This window comes from Planococcus citri, chromosome 2 (genome assembly GCF_950023065.1).
Source record: "Planococcus citri chromosome 2, ihPlaCitr1.1, whole genome shotgun sequence".
Lineage (NCBI taxonomy): Eukaryota > Metazoa > Arthropoda > Insecta > Hemiptera > Pseudococcidae > Planococcus > Planococcus citri.
This window is the reverse complement of record NC_088678.1, coordinates 41,250,419-41,262,104: the sequence shown is the minus strand read 5'-3', so window position 1 is coordinate 41,262,104 and position 11,686 is coordinate 41,250,419. Positions and strand designations below refer to the sequence as shown.

General features: G+C 34.8%; 1 protein-coding gene and 1 long non-coding RNA gene across 3 annotated transcripts in view; both read left to right on the top strand.

The window, feature by feature from the left end:
• The window catches only part of LOC135835800 (uncharacterized), a 467,845-nt gene that overhangs the window by 97,822 nt on the left and 358,337 nt on the right, over nt 1-11,686 (top strand). The window lies entirely within an intron of this gene.
• LOC135835776 (latrophilin Cirl-like) lies at nt 132-10,601 on the top strand. Its single transcript, XM_065350200.1, has one exon. The coding sequence runs from the start codon at nt 605-607 to the stop codon at nt 3,188-3,190; it is 2,586 nt and encodes an 861-aa protein (XP_065206272.1). The 5' UTR covers nt 132-604; the 3' UTR covers nt 3,191-10,601.

Below are 11,686 nucleotides of genomic sequence, written 5' to 3'. Positions count from 1 at the left end.
CGAGCTTTCAAGAACTGACTAAATTTTTTTTATAACTGAAATCAACCATGGTCTTGAAAAAAGCTTTGATCAAAATCGTTCAGTTTTCGATCGACTTTGCAAAAGACAACTCTTTATTCATTGAGAGAAAGTTCCACATAAACAGTACATTTTAAAATTTCAGTCGTAGGAAAGTTCATGAACCGAACCGAAGATGTGCATGAAAGCTGAAAGTTGAAATAAAGGCTCGTACGCTCGGTACGCTCGTAGTCATCGCTCGTAGTTGAGTGCACTAGTGAATAATTCTAATCTCAAGATTTGTTCTATGATTTCATGTGTTTGTATTGTAATGCATTTGTAATGGAGTGTTAGTCAGGACAGGTAATTGTTATGCTCATATGCTGAAAGAAATGTTATTGTTCGTTCGATAGTGAAGTGTTCATAATTTCAAGAGTTTTATGCTTATCAAATGGCCTGTTCTTCGTGTTAATTTATTGTGCGGTTGTTGTGTTATGTTCGCGCAGAAGTTCGATTCGTGAATATGAATACTGTGCTGATGAGTCGATACTATGAATGCACTCAGTGAAAATATAATTCCATTACGAAATTCAAGATCATCGATTTCATGCTGCGGACGGTGGTCCTGTGTTTGCTCTGCTCGAAAATGGTTATTACGACCAAAGATCATTCACCCCAGTACTATACGGCTTACGCGTGCGATGGAAAAATGCTAAAGATCGAATGCAAAGAAGGTTACGTTATTAATCTAATACGTGCTAATTACGGAAGGTATTCGATCACCGTTTGCAACGATCACGGTAGTACCGAATGGAGTGTGAATTGTATGTCACACAAATCGTTTTCTATACTATCGAGTCGTTGTTCACAAAAACGGAACTGTAGCATACAAGCTAGTACTAATTTATTCAATGATCCTTGCCCTGGTACAGTGAAGTATTTAGAAGCTCATTATGCCTGTGTATCAGCTACGTTTACACCTTCGACGTCTCGACCAGCGCCACCTTGGATGGCAACTTCAGCACCTAGTTGGTCAACTACCAAATCCATATCCATACACCCCGAGATAGTGCCACCTGCTACGCCATCCGTATCTACATCAAGTGTGGTTTCGTCCACTAAAATAACACCTAAAGAACGCGAATCTGAAGATAACGAATGGAACAACGTTAATACGAATCCACCGATCATGGAATTTTCTTCGGAACCTGAAGTAATAGTTCCTCGTATCACTAGCACCGAAATGCAGCTAAGCAGTAGCGAAAGCCCGATGATAATGGAAACTGAAAAAGTTCCACTATGTAAGCCTATCACTATACGTAATTTATCGTGGAATTGGACCCAAGGCGGTGATGTGTCCGTGTTACCATGTCCGAACGGAGCAGCCGGTTTTGCCAAATGGAGATGTCATAAGATCAACGCTAACGAAGCTAAACGCACCCCCGATACTCCCGATTTATCCGAATGCAGATCTGTTTGGCTGAGTAGTCTAGAAAATCGTATCAGCGAAGGCGATTCGTTACCCAAAGTCGCCGGTGATTTAAGTCAAGTTACCGAAAGTAAAACGTTGTTCGGCGGTGATATGATTCTTACGGCTAAAATTATTAGAGACATGGCGCAAAAAATGTCCAAAGATGTACCAACGTTTCCAGATCGTCGGCAGCGCGAAGCAGTAGTATACGATTTACTTCAAAATATCGCTCGCGTTGGAAGCAACTTATTAGACATCTCGCACCAACAGTCGTGGAAAGATTTACCAGCCATCGAACAAATGCGAATAGCTACGAATCTTCTTGTCGGTTTAGAAGAAAACTCATTTTTACTCGCCGATACGACTAATCGCGAAAAAATAGTCAATCATTGTACAAAAAATATGTTGCTTAGTATTCAAGTACTGGAAGCCGAGAGCGTCGATAACGAAGTGTTTCCTGCGTACCCGGTGGTCGAAAATTGTTCATTGAGGATCAACAACTGGTTACAGTTACCTAAATCGTCGCTATTGCAAAATAGCGAAGGCAATTTGGTGCGTTTAGTATACGTAGCGTTCGATACACTCGAACATATACTCAAAGCTCCTTCAAACAGTAAAGAGCAGAAGAAAATCAATAGTAAAGTGCTTTCCGCTTCGTTAGGCAAAGGCCGTCATATACAGCTCAACGAACCGGTTATATTATGCCTACAGCATTTGACGACCGAAAACGTAAGCAATCCTACGTGCGTGTTTTGGGACTACACCCAAAGCAACTGGTCCGAAGAGGGTTGCACTTTGATAGCGACCAACGAAACCCATACCATGTGTAGATGTACTCATTTAACCAATTTCGCCATCATGGTCGATGTGAAACCATCGCACGCTATGGGTCACGTGATTCCTCTATCATTGATGGTATTTTTAATCTGCGTCGTACTGATACTTTCAATTATCGCCATCGTACTAGGCGTCATGTGCGTACGCAATCACAACGCGCGTCGAGACTACGGTTCTACATTCGTACCGGAAAACGAATGGTTCCTCAAATGCTTCGGATGTTGCCAATCGAGTTCCGAATCGGAGAAAACTCTCAATTGTAAAGAACCCAGACCGGCGTTATACGGTAATCCGACCATGATGGAGAGTATGACGTCCGTCGAAAACGCAGCCAGACGTATCGAACACTTGGAAAATACTCTGCAGCATCGTAATCGTATATTAGCTAATACTCTAGGCACAAACAGCCTTCGTAGTCATCATCTTCATCATCATCACACCTACGGCGAACATCGCGCTCGCAAATTATCCAATACGCTGAGCACGAACATTCCTCGCAATCATACCTATACGGAGCACCGTAATCGTAAACTGTCCAATACGTTGGGCTCGAATAGTCCGCGTAGTCATACTTATAGTGAAATCGCCGCCGGCAGCAGTCGAAGCGATCCCGTATACGAAGAGATCGAACGCGAACGAGAACATTGTAGTCAAATTTCCGATATCAGCGACGACGACGCTAAACGCAACAGTGATATGAGTAGGCAGTCCTCAAAAAGCTACGGCGATCATCGACCATTAATACCTTACAATCCGGTCACCGACAGAAATTTCCATGCCGCCCTCGATGCCGCGTACAGGCAGCAGCTCAAAGAACACAGCGCCCGGACCGTCTCCGTTTTAGATGGTCAAACGGTCGTTTGCCATTTACAACAAATGTTGTAGCTAGTGAAATATGCCGTCTATTTAACGTGATCATCCACGTTTATCCGACAAGCTTTTTAAGGATTAACCAGGTTTTACCTTCGTTTGTTTTTTTATATATGTATATCGTTTACGTAGGTTTTTTTCGTGCTTTTTGTAAAGTACCTATGTGTGTATTTGTTGAATATTGACAACCCGATGTGATGGAAGCGGTTCAAAATTCGAATATTTTTTAGGTTTGGTGAGATTTACCAGTGATTTTTTTCCCTCGCTAATCTTAAAAAAACTGAACTGCGTTGCGAATTCGCTTCGAAGTTGCGTCGATGTAGAATTTTATCGATTTTTACTAGTCGAAAATTGAATTATTCTTTCGGGTAGGTTTGGATTCCCAGTCGAAAATTGAATTATTCTTTCGGGTAGGTTTGGATTCCCTTTAAGCCCTAGAAAAACAATGTAAAAGTGAAGAGAAACAAAATTGTGGAGATCAAAATTTTCTGTCAATAGAGAGTGATTCATTTTATAAGGTAGGCTTTTTTTCAAATGTTCTGAGCTGTATTTGAAAAGTTCACCTTAAATTGACTGTTTCTGATGAAAAATGGGAATTTTTGATTTTTGAGGAAAATTGAAGTCCAAAGAATAAATACAGTGAAAAATTGCAGACTGAGCGTAAATGATCTCGCCTGTAAAATGTGATTGATTTTTTTTTCAGGTTTTGTGTTCTGAGAAAATTTCTGCTTCTAAAAGTGAATTTCTCTCAATTTGAGAACAGGTCAAAGAATTTCTGAGTATCTAATCCAAGTAGAATAATTTTACTCAATTTCTAGCAGCTGAAAATTTGAATTTAAAATTGATATTTTGATGTAATTTGTAGTCAAGTAGTTCACTCATTGGGCAAACATTTTTGAGAAATCACTTTTTTGTTTACGAAATATTTCTAATTTCATTTCCATTCATGTGAAGAGGGAGGGGATTGTCATCGATGAATGCATTTCTTATTTATAGACTTCTTCATTTTTTAAAAACATTTTGAAATTACTGCCAATTTTAAATTTTAAAATATTCTTACTCTTGTTCCTATTACTAATACGAGTTGATCATTGTATTGAATTGATTGACTCCGGTCGAATTCATTTGATTTTATTCGCAGCTTCGCGTATCAAAGTGACGTGAAAGGTGTTCCAATTAAGAATCAAGCTATTGTTTATTACTACTATACTTTCTGATATCTAAAAGATAGGGACGTTTGAAATTTAGGTACATGAAACCTACAGTACTTTATTAAATTAACCTTTCATTTCAAAGTTCAAAATTCGTTTCGATTTGCAGGTTTTATTAGACTTTAATGTATAATTTGTGATACCTACCTTATATTTATATTGATTTTATTCCTACTTTTTTTTTTTTTTGAAGAAACTACATGTTTCAGGATTGGTATAGCATTTCTACATTCCTTTGGTGTTTAAAAATTAGCATAATAATTTTATCGATTGAGTTTTTAAAAGATTTAATAAATTATGGCCAGACTCGAATCAGTGTTTCTGAAATGCAAGGCAATCAAAATTAAGTACATAATAGCATTGTTTTTGTCCGTGACCTTACATAAAAATGAAAGATACGCTATGTAAACAATTCATTTTCAACACGTAGTCTCTGTTTCTCGAACAAAGAATTATTCAGGGTAACTACTTAATTACTACATCGACTTGTATAAAAAGCAATTTTATTTATTATAACTCTTCTATATTTGGCGACGTGTACCTGATGTACCTATTTTCTCTCCTTCGTCTCCTTTATCCGACTACATAATCAAATTAATTAAAACGTCTGATCTTCAACGTGTTATTTAGCATTAGCACCACTTGAAAAGGACGCACGACCAGTTCATAGAAAAAAGGTTTATATTCGAAAATACCCGTGTAATTTCTGCGGCATGGTGTTGAACGTCTCTCGACTCGACTCGAGTCGCGAACCTGGAAAGCAATACTTTTTACACCCTTTGTAGTTGTTGTACCACGTGGTGGTGGTGGCTGGTGGACTGGACGTTTTTAAAATTTCAAAATAAACCAATAAATCTCGATGAAAACATACCAATTCTTACAGCCGCTTTGATTCCTATCTTGGACAATACAGCTTCCCCAATACTTCAACAATATATGTCTACATCAATAGCCTCGGTAATATTAGGGGAAATCATTGTTTCGCACCGTTTGCTTTTCACACATAATCCATAAAGGTTGCATATGTGCATTTTATCCGTCCATTCGAACCGTACGCTATACAAAGAACGATGTTCGACATGCTAATAAAAAGGTTCCGTCGTATTTATCACTTCTTTTCTAATTCTCTCAATGGAACCGGATTATGTGAACAAGTATCGTATACAAAGATGTCATCGTTCCTGTTCCATTCTCGTGACTGGAAATATTTCGAGAGAAAAAGGTGTTTTTTTCACTTTACCTTACCTGCGCGAAAAGTTTATTCGGAATGAGGAACCAGGTCTTTTTGAGAGTTGGGAAATAATGAAGAGGAAAAATGGTAATCTGGAATGAAATTTTGAAAAAAAATTTCGTTTATGAATCAATTATAGAGTCAACTCTGAAAGATTCCTCTTGACTGTGATTGTAGGCTTCGTTTCAACAAGTCGTGTAGAAGAGCGTCACAGAAATGCTGTCAGATGGTCTCGTATGAGCTCCCTTCTATCATCACTAGCGATACAATTATCCTGGGTCCTTGAAATTCAATCCTTTTTTTTTACAGGGTGTCTAGTAACAAATCGTTCAGTATTGGAAAAGTTCTTCATTTTCTGCTCGAAGTTCGAAACAGATCAGGATTTCAGGAACCCATGTTCTTTTTTACATTTGTCATTCAGAGCAAAAAAGTACATTTTTTTGGTTGAAAAAAAATGCAAAATTGCAATGATAAGATATTTTTTACACAAACACAACCATGCCCTTCCCCTCGACTAGTAAGATTTGGCAGCTTTGCCTGAGATCTCTAAAAAATTGTGAAGTGTTCTGAAAAATGCTCCGCCAAAACCAAAAGACACTTTAATGAGCGAGGGGGGAGAGTCTCAAGGTCATTTCACAGAAAATCTTGCAAAATTTTTGAAACAACCTTGAAAACTTTTTTGAATTAATTCTTTCAAAAGGACAAAGGTGGCCCGATCCGTTAATAATTTGATTGGGGGCGGAAGGGACGCAGGGGCGAAGGTCAAGAAAAAGTACAGTATTTTCATTTGAGATACTCTGGGGAAAAATTTAAAAAATGAAGTGGTTTAAATATCCTGTGTCCTAAATGTGATACAAAGCCTTTTATTTGAGATGAATGTGCTAGAAAATGAAAAGTCCCCGTACATTTGACACAAAAGTTTCAAATTTTTCATTATAAATTCGTTTTTTCATAGTTGATTGTTCTACGTTATAAAAATTGGTAATAAAAAAGTTCGGTTAGTGAATCAGTTTCGATTCAAGCAAGGGTGTCGTTTTTTGAAACTGAAATGCTTTAAAAATGATAGGGTAAAAATATGATAACTATCCCCATATGTTGGTAGCGCATTTTTTAGGAGGGGGAGGAGGCTAAAAATCTGAGGAATATTACACTGAAGATCTTGCAAAAGTCATAAAAAATTTGTAAATCTTAAATTTTAATTTGAAGTGTTTTTTAGACGCTTGTTTCTGTATTTACCTCAAAAATACGAGTACTACATTATTTTTTTTGAAAATTCATTTCCCTCTTATTTATTGTTTAATGTTTAAAAAAAAACGAAAAATACTTACTAATATTGAGAAAACATTTTTGATAGAGGAAGGGGGTATAGTTGATACCTGAACAATTTTTCCAAACCTGAGGGTGCATTTTTTTTGACAGAAGAGGAAGTGAGGAGGCAAGGACCTGAGAGATAAATTGAGGTCAAGGTCCCACAAAAGTCTTAAAAAGAACTTACGGAAGTCTGCAAAAGCCCTGATTTTTAATTTGTAGGTTGTATTACATATCTTGGTCTTAAATTTAGCTTGAAGTCACATATTTTTCAATTGCTTAAAATGTGTAAAAATCTGGTATCATTTCACTTCTCGTTGATATTGGTAAAACTGATTTAATTGCCAAAATTCTTGAACAATCCCAAGTATTGAAAGAGGTTTTTCCGGAGGGGGGAGGGTGGTGAGTAAGAGAAAAAAAGTGAATCTGGAAGTTATATTATTAGATTTCGAGAATGAATTTTTGTGTAGGGTCGGGGAATGTAGAAAACTCGACACAAATATTGTGCTCAAAGTCCTGTATAAATATTGAATAGATCCCTCAGTTTTGCAATTTGATTTAGAGAGTTCTTCTCTCTGTTTCACTGTCACTCTCCGACTAAAAATTGTTGAATTTCAAAGATGAAATTCAATTTTGTTTGTACGGACGTAACAGGGATGTGTACGAAGCCAACTGACATGAGTTTGTACTTCAGTTCAGTGATTTACAAGATTAGGATTACTGCTGACGAAAGTAACCAATTTTGAGTGATGATTTTTCAAGATTTCAATATCTCTGTTAGATTATCTGCGCGACATACGAATTTGAAGTATCAAATTTCAAATATATGACTCACATAGGTACATACTAAATTTCAAGAGATCGCCAATTTTCGACGAGAGAGACAAAAAAAATGAATTAGAATTTAATGGACTATTCAGTTACGTGAAATGTGGTTAAAATAAGTCTGGAAAAGTATACTTTTGTAGTGCTATAAATCTAATCGAAATCTCAAAAAACGAAAAACTGAAACTGTTTTGTCACTCAGGAAAACATAATGAAAGGTCTCGAGATTGATAATTTTTGCTAATTTTTTTAGCTATGGTTCGGAAAAATCGTATGAAAATTTAATTTTCTTCATAGCGAAAACATACACGTACAAGTGGATCGAACAACGAAATCGAAAAATTGAATCTTTTTTCTATTATTGATGAAAGAGGAAACGAAAAAGGATTCAAATCGAGGAATGACCTTTTTCCAGCTTTTATTTGGAAAATGATGATTGTATTTGATTGGTTAAACATCATGGTGTTGTGCTCTCGTTGAATAATTTAATGCTTAAATAGAGAAGAGAAAATAGTTGAGTTTTTTTTACAATCCAAAGCTAAAGGTAAACGTAAACCCATCTCTTGGATACTTCGTTCAACCTTCGCCCTTCGTGTTATCTTTCTCCATTGTGTAACGAACATTTTTATTCGAAGAATGAGTGTTTTACAATAGCAGGATTTGCTGTAAAAGGTGACGGTGTGGTGCATGTTGCGAAATTCCTTACTTCGTCGTCTCGTTTCTCTTTCTAATGTTCCTTGAGAGAATGCGATGGTGGTGAAAACAGTGACATGGTGAGACGAGGTGAACAAAAAAAAGGGAGAGAATTTATTAAGAAAGTAGCATTTCAAAACACACAGTTTATTCTCGAAACGTACTTATTCATTTTTCTTCCTCTATCTCTCTTTCAAATCCGAAAAAAGAAGCAGGAAACGTTTTAAACCACGCTTTATATAGGTAGGTATTATCTGTATCGAGTTGTGTAGATTTTTCCATCACAACTTCCATCTTCCATTCATCTCTTTTCTACTAGCGTTTAGGATTTATTATTTAAAACAATACGTCGTTTTAAATGTTAAGTAAATCACTGCCATTTTACTTTTCTTTTTGTTTCGCTATTGGTTCGGGTCGTGAGGTATTGTACGTGCTCTCCGAATTCATCGCGGGAGGTTTTACCATAGTTACTTGACGAAAGCTCTTAGCTTATAACGACCGACGTTTTTTAAATGCAACCTTTTAAACATCCTCAGATCTGAAGTTTTTTACATGTAAAATAAAGGGTTCTGGGTGGAAAAAATCTTGTTAAAGGGGTATTTTTATAAGTACTCTCGTTCTATACCCTACGAATACCATTTTTCGAACGTTAACCTTGTTTTTTTTTTTTTTTTGATATTTTGCGAATTATTTTGAAAATTTGATCTGAACGGCGGTGAGTACATTTTCCCCTTGAGTTTACCTATCTACGTTTCTTTTTGTATTATTATTACTTTTTTTTTTTGAAAACGCAACGTTCGCCGTTTTTTTTTAGAACCGCTTCCATGTATTCGTAGATACATATCGATATATTTTGGGTAGGCTAAAGATGAAAATTAATAATGCTCTCTATCGCGAAAACATATCAGACTAAAATCTCAATTTCCACATTCTCACAGCTGGTAGAGTGCTACTTTCATGACAATCTTAGATGTATTTGTGTTGAAGTGTTCTTGACAAGGTGCAAGGGGATTTGAAGTCATAAGTATGTAATAAGTGCAGTTTATTTGCTGATATTTTTTTTTTTACATTTTTTGTTTGCATTAAATTTTTTTGTTGTTTATTACAAATGTATGATTTTAATCGTAATGATAAAATATTCAAAATTACTGTATCTAAAATGGTTTTAAAATCATACGAAATGAATTTTGCTCCTATTTGTAATCCTTTTTTTCATACATTCCAAAATTTACTATTACGTTATTAAGTTCGATTTATTCCTAAAACAAATGTACTCTATTCGATTATTAATTTTATTGTAGCAAATAGCGTGTAATTATTATGTGTGTGGTGTCTATTTTCTTGTATCTCTTTTCTTTGCAAGGTAATATTATTTATGTTTTGATGACGATGATTTTCTGTTGTTTTTTTTCATGATAACGTTTAATGAGTTTTATCTTGTTAGCGAATTTTTTAAAGCAGGTTTGCTACTTGTCGGAATTTTTTTTATAAATATTGATGCATGGTGAATTGATACCCCGTCGAGGTTTATTCTTGATATCATAATTACTTCTGAATACTTACTATTATCTATTATTTATGATTAATTTTACAGAACTTGTTCCGACGAGAATGTACAAAATGGCTTGCTATTGAAATGCAACTGTACAATACAAGTTTTTTTTATTTTCTTTTTTTTTTAGAAATTTTAGTTACCGATTTTTTTTTGTACTTTATAATTTAAATTATTCGATTTTTATTGTTGATTTTATTATTATTTTTTATTATCGGAGTATAATTGTTGCGATATCGACATCGAATTTTTTTTTCGAGTGGAGAGATTTAATCAAAATTGATTTTTCAGAGTAATTTTGTATAACTTTTCGTATTGTATATAAATGAAAAAAGATATACTTACTGCAGCTTTTAAATTTTTTTATATGTTTGCATTTTATTTTAATGTTTTGCATTTAATATTGTATATTTAATACTACAAAGATATCTTTTGATTCTTTTTGAACTTTTATTTTTCTTGCCTTTATAGTGTGCTAAAGCTAATTTGAGATTAACTCGTTTAAACTGTGATGTATTTAGTAATGTATGATATAGTTAATGACTTGTATAAAAGTTCTAACATTCTGTAATAAATTAGAAATCAAATAAATTTTATACTATTTCAGCGGTTCGTTTGATTTTCTTTTAATGGTATGTACGTCAATTTTACAATGTATCAAGTGGAGTGAAATGTTCCCGTTTATTTGATGAAATGAGTGTCAAGATGAAAATTACTCGAAATACAACCGATGTGGGTTTCATTTAAATTGGAAATGTTATTGAAATATTGTCCAAAATGGGAATATTTCCGAGTAATTCGACCGATAGGCTACGTCACCAGTCGTACGATACGATGTATTTTATTTAAAGTAATAATGAAATCTTACGATGTTTGAGAATACCAACGTGAAATCATCACTCGACTTTGTCGACTGAATATTTATTTTATGAGTGAGTCTGGTGTTTTTAAGTGCGTTTGGTGTGTATAAAGAAACCACTTTAAGTGTATAAAAATGCTAATATGAATCTTTTCCGGTTTAAGTAACTATGATTCATCAAATTATAGATGGAATCTGGTAGATTAGGAGTTGAGTAAACGAAATTATCTTAGTGGATATTTGATTCATTTTTTAAAATTTATTTTTCAATAGACGCCCACGCATGCATTTCCTTTCCTTTTATTTTCTTTGCGGTGTTTTGGTAACCTAGATTTTAAGCTGGAACTTGAGAGGATGAGAGAAAGTATTGAATTCTATTTTCAAGGAAACAATCAAGATTATTTCGTAGATTTCAGTTCAACCAACATTGATGAAAGAATAGATATATTTATCAGCTTCATTGTCGTCGTTTATTAGTTATGTCATAGTCAGTCAGATGTTGTATTAAATAAGAAGATTGAGATTTTAAAAAATGGAGTCGATTTTAGAGTGAATTTTGGTTTAGGTATAGAGTTGAAAAGCGAAGACAAGAATTTTCAATGTTTATTTCAATGGTTTTCAAAAAGCAGGTTCGATCGTTTCAATCGCCTAAAATCAGTGAATTACGTTTACCTACATGGATTATTGATTATTAGGTCTATTGTGGTCTATTGCTTTTTATGCGATCAAGTTTGGTTTGGGAAATAACCAGGGATGGAAAACTAGCTCAAAGCTGGATCAGTTTCTCTTTGAGTTCTTTTTTGATTTTCACATTTTAATTTTCTCAAGTTTC